Here is a 15,797-nt window from a genome sequence, read left to right as displayed (position 1 = left end):
ACATATTAAACACATTTACAAAGTATACTTATCTATCTGGGGGTCCTCTTCCAGAAAATTATTTAAAGATCAAGTCAAATTTAGTGAATCCTGGTGAGTTTTAAAAGGTATGACGGAGATAAAAAAACAAACTATGAGAAACTATGTTCACAACTGTTCACACTGTCTTCTAACTGCTTCCAAGTAAACTAACTTGACTTCTATACTGTTTTGGTGATCTCATGCTCAATAAGGTACTTCATTAGACTGTAAAAGATAACAGTTCTGTATCAGTAACAATTTATTGTCTCATTTGGGCATGTTGCTCATTCTTTTTATAAAGACTTCAGAACTGGGGAGTTTTCAGGATTACGCGAATAATGTCCTGTACGCAGTTATCCTATCCTGACGCTGTCCTCCTCGGTCCCAAGCCGCATAACCGTGTATTCTTCCGCCGCGCACACCAAACACCAAGTTCCGTTTAGACGCACGGATCAACGTTAAACTTAATTAAGTTAAATATTTATACATATACTCGAAATGATTCGAAATAATTCGCTTTTAATCACATTATTTAATGGTGGTTTATTTCCAAAACGCCCAATCTTAACGTCTTCACGTTCTCTCATGTTTCGTCCTGGAATTACAAGAGGCTCGTATTTGTTAACGTAAAGAGAACTGTTCAGTCAGACAGATATTTGTTGTGAAACTAAGTAGTTACAATTTCAAGCATTTCAAGTAGGCTACTTAGCCTAAATTCCAGCACTTTTCACACGTGAAACACAAAGCAACATTAAAATTCATCAGGTAAATGTTCATTCCCCTGTTTTGCGGGGTATTTCTTTATACTACCAAAGAATGACGCGCCAAATAGCCTCCAGAGTTCGCGCAGGTTTGCGGGAGGTTAATGGAGTCGCGCGCTACGGTCAGGCAGGAGGGGGAGGTCACTTTTCTAGTTAAGTCCGAAAATCAGAAGGTGCACCCGCAAGTCAATCAAACGACACCGCCGTCATCCATCCATCCAGTAAGAATCATATTTCGACCACAAAACAGATAGCACACGCGTGTGTGGTTTATTATGATTTGACGGATTTTTTCCCCAAAAAAATCAAATGACGGAAATCCGTCGTAGTGACGGAGAACTTTAACCCATGATCTAATAGTTTTAAAAACTAGTTAACTATGGTTGAAAAAATTTTCAAAATTTGTTTGTGGGGCAGAAATGGTGTTGTACGTATTGTATGCAATTCTGCAAATCTTGGCCTGGAGTTATTGTAACTCAATGATTTTCCTGTTAAAACATCCAAGCTGTGTGCATGTTGGTGCGAAAGTACAGGACAAACCTCCACTTTCCCGCTCAGAGCCATGTCTCCACTAGAAGGAGTTCAGACCAATCTAAAACATGTTTAATGCACAGCTTATTAGTTTTCTCCCAGAATAAAGGTGTAAGGGAAGACGTGTGGCACGATTACCAACACTATTGCGTTCTTATCAAAAGGACACTAGCGCAAAGCACCACTGTACCTGGTGCGACTTAAGAGCCCCATGTGGTAAACCCTGAAACTGCTACACAAATGAGTTACAAGTCTGCTCGGAGATGCCTTACCCTTGAAAAGCACAAGGCCCTTGGCGTAACCCCGACTGGAGTCTTAAGTGGCGGGTGAATGGAGATCTTCGCTCAGTTTGATTGGTCAGAATCCTTTATTGCAATTTAGTGGATACGCAGAGCAAATATTCAATATGCAAATGATTACACATATGCAGATATTCAGTGGTTGTAATTAAGAATTTATAAATAGCAATAAGCATACGTTCATGTACAAAAATTGCAAAAAGGGAGAAAAATAATGCCAAAACACAATTCATTAAGATGTTAAAAAGCTTATAGTTAGCTTGTCTATAAAGTCAAGTTTTCTCAGTTTCCCATCTAATGTTACATCATTTTTGAGGCAAGAATGCACAATACAGTTTCTGAAGTTAAATAATCAAGACACCTCAGCATTTCAGCGTGCACTGTCTGGCTGAATGAGCACTGTACGACAGCAGTGTGAACATTCCTGGGGTCCTGGGCGGAGTGATTCGTCCCTCGTGTTGCGTTGGGTGGCACTGCCGGATGAAAGTTGTTTTGTTCACCATTTGGAGCCTCACGTTCAGTACAGGGCTGTTACAAGCTGAAAGGTAACAAAGGGCCTTTACTCCATGCCAGCCACCTCATCTGTGCCGGTTTGCCAATTTGTATCGAACAGTGAGCATTTCAACTCAATTTTCAAATCTTTCCAATTTTAATGTGAAATTAACCCAGACCCAGATGCTAACCTGTGTGTTTAACCTAAACTTCAAATAGGTGTGAACACAAACATACTACATTGTAAAGTTTAGAAAATCCCTTTGAATGATGTGTTTATTTTTTGAGTGAAGCCCCACCTTGATTTAGTCAAACTAAAATTACCATGCTAGTGTGCGCCTGATGTGCGTGTGTGTGTGTTACCTTTGCCTTAGTGTGTTTAGCGTTACCGAGTCCCTCCTCAGTGGCTGTGTGTGACTCCTGCAGCTCTTTGCTCTGGCTTTCTGAGCTGACGGCATCCATTAGGCTGGTAGTGCACGTGGAGTACGTGTTATAGCCACTGTCCACCTGGACACACAGCACGAGGGAGTGATCACACCCAGGCCAAGGAGGCTCAAATGGTCATGCATGAGGACTGACCTGGGATCAGTGGTTGCCTTTTTATATCATAAAAATATAATTATATAGAGGGGAGAACTGATCGCAGGCCTTTAATTTCTTACCCATACTTTTTCCATTGCAGACAATTAGACAACAGGAAAAGTGCAGGACAGGACTAATTAAAACTTGTTTTAGACTAGTTTTTGTCTTGTGATCAACAATGGTCATTAACGCATAAATTCCAAATGCAATTTAAAACCCTACTTAAAATAGATAAATAAAAAGGCCACATTTAAGTACAAATCAAATCAATAGTAAATGTAAAACTCCAGCGAATAGTTTAACCAATAATGTCATAATAAGTCACTCATTTAATCATTACATTAACTTCATTTGCATGATGCTAATAAGTGCCTACTGGTCCTTTATCATCAGCAGCATATCTCTTGAGGGGAGATGATGCTCGCTGGCAGGAGTGAGCCAATCTTAGCCCCTCCCACTGCAGCCGATGAGAAAAGCTGCTACCAACACTCACAGGAGCTACAGAAGCGTTGTGACTGGTGGAAACATCAGGGCACTATGACTGAGGCGTGATCGGTCAACACTATGCGTGTTCAGACCTGAGCTTGCTGGTTTCTTACAAGTGACATTGCTGCTATCAGCAGCCATGCTAACGTCATACGGCGTGTATACCGACCTGCATGCTAATGTCATACGGCGTATACCGACCTGCATGCTAACGTCATACGGCGTGTATACCGACCTGCATGCTAACGTCATACGGCGTGTATACCGACCTGCATGCTAACGTCATACGGCGTGATGCTCCTTTCCGCCAACAGGGACACGAACATGCGCGTGCTCTCCGCGTGGGACGTGGCCCCGGTTTGGGAGCCGGCGAGCAGCGTCGGAGACATCGTATCCTCCTCAGGAAGGAACTCCTCGGCACCCACCATTTCCTCCACCTCCTTGCTTTGCCCTTCCCCCGAGTGGCCCTCCGCGTCACCCTCCGCCGGGTCACTCTGCTCCATCCGCTCCAGATCGGAAGGGGGTGTGCTGTTCTCGCCACGCCCGAGATCCGGGCTCTGGCGATGGGTGTGGGGCCCTGGTGAGCAGGTGTCCAGGTCCATGCTGGGTAAAGGTTCGCCAGGGTGGACATTCTCTTTGTCCTGGACGTCTGGGTAAAGGATGGGGGACATGTGAGTGGGTGAATCCCAGGTGCGAGCTCCGGTCCGCAGGCGGCAGACGAGGGGGGAGCAGCTACGGATAGGAGAGCAGCCCTCCACGTACGGGCTCTCTGAGCAGCGGTTCATGGCCGATGGTAGGCAGTCGGGGGACAGGAAGGACAGCCTCTTCCTCTCACCTGAGACAGCAGAAATACACTTTCATGTAAACCCATACTTAACTGCACCTATGAGAACAGCTGGTCTAGCATTAGTCTGCATCAAACCTGCCAACAGCAGCAAAAAAGTGTAACTACTGAAATACTATACATTAAGAAGTATGCGAGTGTGCGTGTGTGTGTGTGTACCTGACACAGGTGTGAGAGGGTGCTGAAGGAAGATGGGGGACACTGTGGGGGATTTACACACCGGTGAAGACCTTTCCGGAAACATGGGGCTGCCCATACTGCCCAGGCTGTAGGCGCGGCAACGGTCCTGGATAGGACTGGATGAGAACTGGCCCTGGGAAACCGGAGGAATACCAACACACACTTACGAGAGGGACAAGAGATCATGAGCTGCGAGCTTCCCCCCTTAAACAACTCAGCTAAAAAGTCTTTTTTTTTTTTTTTACCTAAACGAGATTAGCGGATCAAAGAACTGATGTCTAAACCCTATTAAATAAATGTAAAGTATATTATAAAATTTGACAATACAATCTTAACTTAATAACTTGATCTTAGTTCTCTATTAATGTTCTGGGTGTAATCTGAAAAAGATTAAGTTAATCTGCCCAGCTAAGCCATTTTGAAACTGTTGCCACATTTGTCTGTCTGTGTTGAGCACTCACAGATGAAGGCGTGGTGGCGGTAATCCCACACTTCAGCGGCGAGACGATGACTGATGACAAGACTGTTTTTCCAGCGAGGGACTCCCTGTCTGGGCTGGGAGGGCCGGATGACTCTGAGCCACTGCTCCGCCCATCCAGGAAGAGCTTCCGTCTCAGGGAGGAGGAGCTAAGGCTCTCCTGGACCTGCTCAGAGACCTCCTCCATTCGGTAGTGGGTACCTGGGTGGGATTATAAACGGATTACATACATAATTTCATAAAGATAGCTGTGAGAGCATAAGAAAGATTGTAAACTTGAAAGGCCTGACAGTCAGAAAGGGGGAAACAATCTGTGGGGTTTGACTTGCAATTGTAGAAGGACCTAAACGTTTACAGTGGAAAAAAGCTAAACATGGCTTGATGTACTACAGCATATAAAATAACAACAGTTCAGTGGGAAGGTGGAGGTATTTTTACCTAATACTTTTTCAAGATTGAAGTCCACAGGCAAAGACAGGACTGTCTGACACGCTGCTGCAATTGCCACAACAATCAAAGACAAATGTTATACAAAAACAAACATTGTCAGCAGCAGGAGATACTGTTATTTGTACCACACAGACATGCACTACAAACCATTGATTTTCTTTGCCAACTGAGGTTCCTCTGTTACAAGTGGGGACACAGAACCTTCAGATGAAATGGATAAAATGTATAAATGTTGTTTTCTGGCTTAAAACAAATCAAGAACATGGCAAATGTGGAAATATACTTGAATCAGTCTCACAGTGGCACGACTTACTCTTCTCATGGTGAACCTGTACAGCTTGTTTACTTGCGAACGGTCCCCATGGTGAAGGGACAATAGCACCTTTAGTGAAAAACTAGACAACAAAATATAATTTTATTTTAACTGTCTGAACTTCAAATCTGTAATAATGTCACAGCAGATGCAAAGTCTTATCTAGAACATTTTTACTCACTTTTTTATTATTAAGTCCAAAAAAAAAAGTGAAAAACTCCACGGAATATTTATACACAAATCTATACCCAAGGGATGCATAGAACATGAGGTTATTTTATGGCACGTTTTACATACGTGAGTAAAGTCACTGAGAAACTTCACCTCCCTATGTAAAATCAATGTGCGAATAAGGATCATGTTAGATGAATCACTGACATACGACGATTGTACCTGTTCAATCGCAATCTGACGTTTTTCCTCAACTTCAGAGTCCATTCTTGAGAACAAAGAAACAAAATGTTACGATACAGTTATGAGCGGGTCCGGTGGAGCTCCACTGTGATCCCGGTACACGGTCGGTACCTGGACTGGCTCAGATACAAGGCCTGGCGGTGAATATCCTCGGGGTCTATGTGCACCGGCTGCAGGTTCGATATCTCGTCGATCGACCACTTGAACTTCGCCGGAGTCTGAAACACATTTTTAAAAGCGTTGGTGGTGTTCCCACACGGCGTGTCGTTGAGGTGGGAGCCCCCGTCCCCTCACTCACCGCCGAGGCCACCCGGGAGCAGCGGAACACGGACGGGCTGCGCAGGAGCGGTTCGAGCAGGTGCTGGTAGTCGTCCGGGCTCTCGAAGGGGTTGAGGACGGCGGCTCTCGCTGGCGTCTCGGGCGTTACCTGCAGCTCAACTACATCTCCCATTCTCAGGGTCAAGGTTGTTTTAGAGTAATAACCTAAAGTAAAAGAAGGATATGAACGAGTACGTTAGTTACTAATAGTTATTTAACGCGTTGTTGCAGTAAACAGAACCAACTAACTAACGCACTAGATCCCGAGTGCTTCAAACGTTTGATTTAATTTTCCCTCAAGCTACGCGAGCCAATCATAACCAAGACGGCGGCGATACGGCCAATCAGCTCAAAGCGCAAAGTGTGACGCGATTGTCTTCCTTTCAAATGTTTCAAAACTTTATTTACACACCCAGCGTTTACACATTGAGCGCAAGTGGCTAGTGATGGGAATTTCGGCTCTTTTTAGGGAGCCGGATCTTTTAGCTCAGCTCCTCATAAAGAGTCGGCTCTTTCGGCTCCCAAACGGCTCCTTATTTGAGGGGGTGGCGAACGTAATTTGTTGACCGGGGGAGGGGGGGTTTGTGGCGAACGTAATTTGTTGACCGGGGGTCTTAGAGGGGAACCGGCTCGGGCTTAGAGGGGAACCAGCTCTCGTCGTTCACTTAAAAGAGCCGGCTCTTTGAACCGGTTCGTTCGCGACCGACACATCACTACAAGTGGCCATAACGAATCGGGGACGATCCGTCACGTCATTTGTCGTTCGTTTAGCAGAAATGTTCGTATCGTTAGCTACACGGATTCAGGGAGGAAGCTGAAGTGATATATCTTCTTCGACAAGGTAGTTACAGTAAGACAATCGACAAGAAGGCATCGTTTGTTTGCGCTAGCTAACGTTAGATAGCGAGCTTAACGTATCCGGTTGTCATGGCGAGTGCCGCCAACACGAACATGAACGCGGTGCGGGAGACGATGGACGGTGAGTTTGCGCGTTTTAACATTATTGTTTCCACATTTTAACTGCGTGTATGTTGAGAATTGTAGACACGGCTTAACGCAGTTGTCCGTGTTTCCTCAGTCCTGCTGGAGATCTCCAGACTCCTCAACACGGGCCTCGACATGGAGTCTCTGTCCATATGTGTGCGGCTGTGCGAGCAGGGCATCAACCCCGAGGCGCTTTCATCGGTGATCAAGGAGCTGCGCAGAGCCTCGGACACACTCCGGGTACTCGGATATATATTGTTCTGCTTATTCCGTTTGTATAACTGGCACAACTAACATTAGATCAGAACTTGTTGGGACCGTTTGTACACGACTCCTGTGGCAAGAAATAATCTCTCGAGAGTAGAAGAATGACTGTAGATGCTGGTGTTACACGTGGATTTAAGTATGATTTACCTGTATCTTTTGCTTTGTGTTACAGGCTTCTGAAAACAGTACGAGCCAAGGATAGCCGTTACCAGCCTTCCCAATTGCATTGGAAAACATGTTGTGTGGAAGCATTTGTTCAAGAGACTGGTACTTTAAAAATGGTGCTGAAGTTGGATAATCCTCCTATAATCCTGGTTCACTTGTTTCAGATTTGGTGTCAAGTCGAGTGAACACGGGTGAATAGCGACTTTCATTGCCATGGCAAATGACCATTTCATACTGATATTTCACCTTATGTTTTGGTGCGTTTGAATGAAGTTGTGTTTCTAATTCTGTCCACACTGACAAGTACAGCATACAAACATTTTTCATGTGGCCACTTGTTAACATAGTATATTTGTACATGCTTTTAGCTTTATATAAATCGTCATGTGATCGATCAAATGTACTTAAGTTATTTGACAGTGGGCTTTGATTTTGTTCTGTCACTCCATTATATCACCAGTTCAAGAGGGATAGTAACGCAGTGAGTTATGTGCTTACATCACTTGGCCCCTAGGTGGCGACAACATACACCGGATTCTTCTAAAGTATACTTCCTGTAGTGTTGCGCTACCAAATTCTTACTAGTGCATTTGTAAGGACTCTGGGTCTAAAGTGTTTCAACAGTGATCTGCTCTAGCATACCTCTTCTAGCATTAGGTAGTCATTAAACTACCTTTGGGCACCAGGCACCATCTTTATTTTTTATTGTATGTCTAAAATGTTCATGGGAGGTATAGTGTATCATAATCAGGTTAATTGGCCAAGTATGTTCGCACACATAAGGAATTTGTTTCCAGCTGTTCGTATCTCCCGCGCAATAACAGTATACAAATATTTTACATATAACTTACACACAATACACAGAAAAACAAGAGTATACACAGTATGCAGTCTATATAAGGACGTTTCTATACAGTGCTTTACAATGTTCACAGAATAACAATGTGAAAACAGTATACATATTAAATAGTAGTGCAACAATAGCAGTGTAAACATGAATGATTATGAATAAGGTGCAATACAGGTGCAGTGATTTTAGAATAGGAGTGATAATATTTGTTTATAGTGTGTGGTCTGGTGATCAGCTGTTGATGAAGGTGATGGCCTGTGGGTAGACACTGTTCTTGTGTCTGACAGTCTTAGTGGACAGCGTTCTGTAGCGTCTGCCAGATTGGAGGATCTGAAACATGTGACCTGGGTGTGAGGAGTCTGTGATGATTTTCTCCACCCGTTTCCTGGTTCTTGAGGAGTACAAGTCCTGAATGGAGGACAGAGAAGCACCGATGACCTTCTCAGCGGTCCACACTGTTCTCTGTAGTCTGTTCCTATCCTGAGGGGCAGCAGTCCCAATCACAAACAGCCCTGTGCCTACTGTAGAGACCTTCAGGTACCTGGGCAAGAAAACCTCCATCAATACCACAAATTTTGGTCTCTAATTCAACTTCAGCAACAGTTATGGATTTATTCCCCATATCTAAACCATTCAGAATATTATATTTGTTTACCTGCTTACCAGAATATTTGACATTTTAATGAGGTCACAACAGGAGCAGACATTTACAATGAGTGCCCTGCTCATGATTTTACTCATTATAGCCAGCAGAGGTCAGTGTTGATTTTAGCATTCTTTACTACAAACATTATTTTGTGGGGGGAAAAGCACACAATGTATACATGAACAAAAAGGGTCTCCTTTTTAAAATACAATGTCAGTCTCTGATATTACAATTTATATGGGCATTTTTGTTCCAAATATCTTAAGTATTTAGATACTTAAGATATTTGGAACAAAAATGCCCATATAAACTGCATGTATATGACAGACGTGTCACTAATAGGGCAATGGATAGCTCAATTCAGCTGTTTCTTGTAACAGTAATATATGAAAATTAAAGTTTATTAAGAGCTCTCCCTCTCTCTCTCAGCCTGTTGTCACTCCTCGTCTCATGAACAGGAATCTAAGTAGCGTAACCGTAGACCTCCTGACTTCACCAAATAGCACAGAGGGGTCAGCATGACTATACAATGCCATCATCTGTTCATGTGATATGTTAAGATATGAGTTCCTCTGTGCATTTTGGTGACAGACGACACCCACCATGCCCCATCACTAGAGGAGCTCTTGAGCTTCAGGGGTGTCTGATTACTGCCAAGCTGGGAGATCACTTTGATGTCCATCTCTGTCTCGGTGAGTCGTCTCGCAGAAGCATTCTGCTTCTGGCTATTAACGGGGAAACTTATGCGCTTTGGTGGCAGGGTTTTTACTCCAAGACCCACTGCATTACTGCTCCTGTCAACACCTTCCCATGAATCTATGCAAAAGCAACAAAACCTGCTGGATGTACTGATACAGCGTTTCAGTAGTACTGCAGTTCTGAAGGAGATCTCAGCAGTCCAGAAGAAAAGAGAAGTTGAATAGTGCTGACTCATGATACAGTTTGGTTGAGGCCTCCCAGTCTCAATCAGACTCGAGGTTTTCAGCCTTTCTCCTTCACGCTTCAGACTGGCTTACGGAGTCATCTCTTCACATGCTCAGTGCCTGAGACACAAACACTACCAAAATATTTTAGTTAACAGAATGAGCAAATGTGTAAATACATTTGAGAAAGCAATTTTTTTCCCCAAAGTTCTGGGTAATACCCAGTCCAAGTTTGTTTGTTTGGGGTATTAATGTGTTCTGCTCCTAGGGCTGGCAAAACTGTTAATCTAGTCAGCAGTCCCTAAAGGGGATTCATCCTACATATAATATGCAACTGACTCTTTTGTTGGAAAAGGCCCGAGGATGAATATGCAAAACCTCTTAGCCACACTACAGATCTGGCTGTTCCAACCAACCGTAAGTCTGCTTAAGCGGTGGATATTTTTGCCCTTAAAACTGTATTGTGACTATTTGGCCATTCTGAATTATTTCTCGTCATTGGCAAACTCATCATAGTCTAAGCCACTAACCAATGCTCAATTTGATGTGCAGCATATTTCTGTAGTGCTTAAATAAACTTGCTGAAATAATCCCCATTTGCTGATCGCCGCTTCTCCAAACCTGTTGAGAAAGGGGGTTGGTTGGTAGGCACAAACGCTTGTCTTGGCATAAAAGAGAAACCTGGAGCGGGCTTCATCAGTGTCCAGCAGCGCCGGTGGCGAGAACGGGCCGTGTCCCTGTCCCCTGTAAACACAAGTCCAGGCGCGTCCCCGTGCTGAGAGAGCATTCATTTAGCTCATTCGCCCTTAATGGCCTCGGCCGTATGGACACCAAGCTTCTCTCTTCGGCGAGCTCGCAGCCGCGGGAAGGTTTTCTGGTTAAATGTTTAAATGTGATTTATTTAAACGTGGTCAGCGTATCGCATGGTTTACGGATTAATGTACGGTAATGTACGAGGCGACTTTACGAAAATCGCCTGCGGTGCTCGCGGTTTGTTTGTCCAACGGCAGTGAGGCACTGCAGTCACTGAAGTTGATCCTTGTGTGGCGACTTAAATTGTTTAATTTCTGCCTGTTATTCTGACGGACTGGTGCGCCGCTCACAAAGAATACGCCATTTACTTTATCTACATTTAAGAGACGTAAAATGCTGCACAGTTCAGTTTCCTATTCTCTATAAATCATGAAAGTCAACAGGCTTTCCTATCAGTCATATCGAGTGTGTTGGGGGGGTGCATGATTACTCATTTTAGAGTAAGACTGCAGTGCATTGTGGGTGAGGCCTGTGTTGCTTTGAATTTCTAATAGCAAGATCAAAGATAAGCTTTTCCTTGTTGCTTTGTTTTAATAATATGGATTTTATAAGAGTAATAATGCCCCATGTATACTTGCTCCATAATCTTTGATAGTCTATGTTTGATGTCATGTATTCCTATTACACACAGCTTGACCCCAATCTTTACATTTTCAGTACTGATGTCAAACCATAAGTAACAGTTGATACCTGTACTGGTGATATTTTTTAACTATAAACTTTAAAATGAGTTGTTTTTTAATTGAAGCACTTTATAAACTGAAGGTAGCATACATCCATCATCAGGACTTACAAACCAGTTCTAAATGAAAAAGGTATTAGATTATGGATTATATGAACAATAGAAAATTTAAATAAGTGTCCCTGTAAAACGTCAGTACATACATGGCTTTACTTCAGTTTATAATATTCATATCTACATGACGTAAGCGAAACATTAGAAATACCACATAAGAGTATTACAGTCATTTCAGTGTCTTGTGATGTTTGTTAGCTAACCCACCTTTAGCAAACAATCAGAGCTCGATGGATTTCTTCAGATCTGAACTCACTGTATCATAGGGCTGCAAGTCCCTCTTTAGAAACATAAGCATTTCGGCTTTCTGAGATGTGAGCCTGCTCCTGTCAGCGGTGACATTAGAGAGTGTGCTACACAGCCTCTCAGTGCCCACACATGTAGAGAAATGTAACTGCTAGGGCAGCCATAGAGGGCGGTCGAGCTGTGATGCCTTCCCTGTAGAGCAAGAGGTTCTCTGGCTGTAGAATAACTGGCCTGCTAAAGTACTTGAAAGCACGGAGATGTTGCGTTGGAGGTTCGTGAGGCTACTCTGGCATGTGACTGCAGTACACACCTTGATGTGGTAATGTTTCACATGTGGATTTCAGACCTACATCTGATCGAGCTTTACTACTAATGCATCCTTTCAGAGCCGTGAAGCATCTGCATAAAAGTAGATAAAAGTATAATAAAAGTATCTGTTACCATTCTAAAATTAAAAAAAAGAAAGAAAGCAGCACTCAGTTTAACCTCCTGGACAGGAATGCATCAAGTTGGTTGACATTGAACGAGTAACTTGATACACACACACATATTTACCATGGCAGTCACATCACCTAGAGAGGCAGATGAGGTTTTCACCTCTCTTCACCTCCTTCACAGGACCCTCAGAAGACAGCTGGGGTTTTCTTCAGCAGTCCTGGGCGAGCTGCATTCAACGTGCCTGGCAGGTCATACTCCTTTGAATACACATGGCCATTTCTGATCTAGGAAGCTCTTGATCATGCACTACGTACTACACTTCACATCTACTGTACGTCTCACTGGAGGTGTTTAGCAGGCATATTACATTCAGCTCCAATGCCCTGTGGGTGCAAATAGATGACATGAGAGTGTATAAAGTGACCCACTACTTTTCTGCAGGTAGTGAGTGCATCACTTACATTTGTTCACAAGTGGCCTTTTGTTCGCAATGAACTGCAGTACGTGCACAACGTATTCCAAATGTGGGCTTGCAGTTTGAGAGCTGTTCTGGTGTTATAAAGCATTGCAAAACATGGACTTGGTACTTCAGCATATGTTTAGCATTAAAATATTACAACTATTAAATCACATGACTAACCAGATAAAACACATTCACAACAATGACTTGTTCGGGAAATGTCAATAGAAAACATTACCCTTAACTAGTTTACAGCTGTAGGGAGGTGCAATGCACACTGGGAAGCCTGGCTATAAATCCTCCATCCTCTTTCTCCCTCACTAGGAGTGGAGCAAAACCGAAAAATGATATTTGGAATTTTAATTGGCTTTAATTAATATTTATTGCATACAATTTAAAAAAATGTTTTCTAGTTAGAATCTCTCATAACTGTGAGGTAGTTCATTATGATGTCATTTCTCTTCTGTGTCATTGTGTCATTTTCTCTTTTTTATGATGTCATTTGTTTGACTGTCAGGAGGAGATTAGACATCACAGATGTACCTGTCAAACTATAGAAGTACTGAACTATTTACAGGTATTCTAGTAAAGTTTTTGTGTCAGTATTTCAACTTCGAAGACACAGACACCACAGAGTTTGTTTAACTGGGAAGAGATTCTGTTAGCATTTTCCTGTTAGCCTTGTAATGTAGTCTTATAGCCTATTTTTAGCTGTGGAGTAGGTCTATATTTTGTGTGATTGTTTGAATTTGCATCTACCCTTAACATGGACTCAGACATTTGCATAGACTGTTAAACCTCTCTAGCTTTTGCAGACAGCGAGATCTACAGGTGGTTAAATTCCTTCATAGTGAGCAGTGCATTAATGACCATTTGTGCTGACCCCCACATCAACGTTTGGGCAACACGGTGGCTTGGTGGTTAGCACGTTTGCCTCTCAGCACTGGGGACTTGGGTTCTAGTCCCTATCTGAGTGGAGTTTCCATGTTCTCCCTGTGTTGCGTGGGTTTCCTCCGGGATCTCCGGTTTCCTCCCACAGTCCAAAAACATGGAGGTTAGGTAAATTGGCAGTCAACAAAAAATTCTCCCTGAGTGTGTGTCTGTGTCTCTATGTTCAATAAAAAGTAGTGTCTGTGTCTGTGTGTGTGCTTGTATGCCCAGTGGTGGATGGTGCTCTGTCACTAGGGTCTGTCCTCTCTCCCCTTCCTGCACCCCATTCAGTCCCCCAGGGGGCTGTGGCTTCCGGTAGAGAGTACGCTGTGCGCAATTGGCTGCCGCTTCTCGCCGGTGTGTGTGTGATTGTGACTTGTACCTGTGTTAAATTGTAAAGCGCCTTGGGAATCTGGAAAGGCGCTATATAAATGGAACATTCATTCATTCATTCATTCATTCTCCAATTTCCAGCATGAATCCTTTTTTATTCAAATAAAAAAAAAAGTAATTTGGCTGCCTCAATAAATACAGATACAAATACTGTGCTTCCTGCCTAGTAACCAGTTAGCATTACTGACAGACTTCATGTTCGCTCTATGAAATGAGCGACAGTTGCTGGTTAGTTGTATTGCACTGCAAGCAGTTGTGACATACAGAATCAGATTTGTTATTTATATTTATTATCTTTCCCTTTGAAACCAGCATTTCCCACTAATATTGGCCCAATACCAATACTCAGTTCAGGATCAGCGGCATCTGTAATTGCTAAACAATACTTCAAATCAGGACACTTGCTCTGTAGTGGTTGATAGTCTATGTTCATGACTGAAACTGTGTATTTCTATTCTGAGCGATTAGTATGTTCACGCTGCAAAAATGCCTTAATCCAGAACATTTAAACGATCCCAGATGCTGTGATGAATCCTAGAAAAACTAGTGCACTGCAGAGTATGCTTATCATAATATTCCACGTCTGTCATGCATCACAGAAAAAAGTGGCAGAGAAATTGGTGTCAAAAAGTAAATAGCACTTAAATAAGTTCTGGTGGATGTTTTATGGATATGAGAACATTCCCTAATATTTTCATTAATTACATAGGCCTGAGTGTCAGGTTTGGCTGGCTCATTTGGTATTTGATTTTAGTCAACAAACATTGTCTTGGTTACCCAAATAATTAGTTAAATGATGCATCATATCTTTAGTGTTTGTTTCAGTGGCATGAATTTAATCACATAGCATACACTCACTAGACACTTTATTGGGTTCAATCTGCACACCTTGGTTGTAAGAAGTGATCATTTGAGTTCTACCAGCTCAAACCTGTCTGATCATTCTCATTACATTACACTTATTTACACTGTACCTCTGACATCATTAAGGGTAAATTAAATTGACCGCTGGCGTCAGCATGGCATTTTGCCCAGAGAACTGCCACTCACTGGAAATTTTCACTTTTTTGCACCATTCTCTCTAAACCCTAAATATGGTTGTGCATGAAAATCCTGGAAGATAAGCACATTCTGAAATATTCAGACCAGCACATCTATAGCACCAACAACCACACCATGTTAAAAGTGTTATATTATATTTTTCCCCATCGTGATGCTCAGTTTGAACTTCAACTTGACCATGTCTACACTCCTAAATGCACTTTTGTTGCATAATAAAGTACATTATAAAACCAATAATAAAGTGACTTGTGAATGTATATCACTCATTCTATGATAAACGCATAGTTTGTCTCTCTCAGCAGTCCACAAAACTGATGTTTGGAGACCTACATCACACAGTTTATGTTCTTCTCCCTCATTCCTTATTAATCATTAGCCACATATTTTTACTATTGCAAAAATGCTCCTACAATCAACATTTCTAATCAATTTTTTAATGACGTTTTATCATGAAACTATATCCTGTATTTGCCTAAAACTCTACCAATACGTTCAGGCGCATGTCAAACAAAGCAAACTTATTTGTTCTTTTTTCAGTTTCATATCAGCAAAGTCTGTATCAAAAGCACTCCATCAATTGGCTGCTGTAGTAAGCAACTGAATGTCTTTAACCAGCCAATATTTCCTGGAGAGCCCAATGTTTGCTTTACTTTAA

The 15,797-nt window shown here is 42.6% G+C and overlaps 2 protein-coding genes across 3 annotated transcripts; one reads left to right on the top strand and one right to left on the bottom strand.

The window, feature by feature from the left end:
- Window positions 1–1,746: 1,746 nt before the first annotated feature.
- On the bottom strand, window positions 1,747–6,466 carry bora (bora aurora kinase A activator). 2 transcript variants are annotated; one of them, XM_076982467.1, is made up of 11 exons: window positions 6,150–6,465; window positions 5,963–6,069; window positions 5,831–5,876; window positions 5,438–5,519; window positions 5,272–5,325; window positions 5,113–5,169; window positions 4,658–4,875; window positions 4,176–4,329; window positions 3,442–4,007; window positions 2,468–2,611; window positions 1,747–2,150 (listed from the first exon to the last, which is right to left on the bottom strand). In XM_076982467.1, the coding sequence occupies exons 1-11, from the start codon at window positions 6,300–6,302 to the stop codon at window positions 2,130–2,132; spliced, it is 1,602 nt and encodes a 533-aa protein (XP_076838582.1). In that variant the 5' UTR covers window positions 6,303–6,465; the 3' UTR covers window positions 1,747–2,129. The 2 variants fall into 2 exon arrangements, with proteins under 2 accessions (XP_076838582.1, XP_076838583.1); XM_076982468.1 differs by lacking the exons at window positions 1,747–2,150; window positions 2,468–2,611 and adding an exon at window positions 3,245–3,341 and having other exon boundaries at window positions 3,408–4,007; window positions 6,150–6,466.
- Window positions 6,467–6,816: 350 nt separating this feature from the next.
- On the top strand, window positions 6,817–9,498 carry mzt1 (mitotic spindle organizing protein 1). Its single transcript, XM_076982469.1, has 3 exons — window positions 6,817–7,148; window positions 7,248–7,393; window positions 7,593–9,498. Exons 1-3 carry the CDS (start codon window positions 7,097–7,099, stop codon window positions 7,620–7,622), a joined length of 228 nt encoding a protein of 75 aa, XP_076838584.1. The 5' UTR covers window positions 6,817–7,096; the 3' UTR covers window positions 7,623–9,498.
- Window positions 9,499–15,797: the final 6,299 nt, after the last annotated feature.

This window comes from Brachyhypopomus gauderio, chromosome 20, assembly GCF_052324685.1.
Source record: "Brachyhypopomus gauderio isolate BG-103 chromosome 20, BGAUD_0.2, whole genome shotgun sequence".
In the NCBI taxonomy this organism is placed as follows: Eukaryota; Metazoa; Chordata; class Actinopteri; order Gymnotiformes; family Hypopomidae; genus Brachyhypopomus; species Brachyhypopomus gauderio.
Note: the sequence above shows the minus strand (reverse complement) of the source record. Positions and strands in the feature narration are given on the sequence as shown.

Coding starts and splice junctions, on each gene's coding strand:
- bora (XM_076982467.1), bottom strand. CDS start 6,302: ATGGGAGATGTAGTTGAGCTGCAGGTAACGCCCGAGACGCCAGCGAGA. Junction 4,876..5,112: donor CAATCTTGAAAAAGTATTAG/GTAAAAATACCT, acceptor AATCCCACCCAG/GTACCCACTACCGAATGGAG. Junction 4,008..4,175: donor CCCTCTCACACCTGTGTCAG/GTACACACACAC, acceptor CTGCTGTCTCAG/GTGAGAGGAAGAGGCTGTCC.
- mzt1 (XM_076982469.1), top strand. CDS start 7,097: ATGGCGAGTGCCGCCAACACGAACATGAACGCGGTGCGGGAGACGATG. Junction 7,149..7,247: donor GGTGCGGGAGACGATGGACG/GTGAGTTTGCGC, acceptor GTGTTTCCTCAG/TCCTGCTGGAGATCTCCAGA. Junction 7,394..7,592: donor GAGCCTCGGACACACTCCGG/GTACTCGGATAT, acceptor TTTGTGTTACAG/GCTTCTGAAAACAGTACGAG.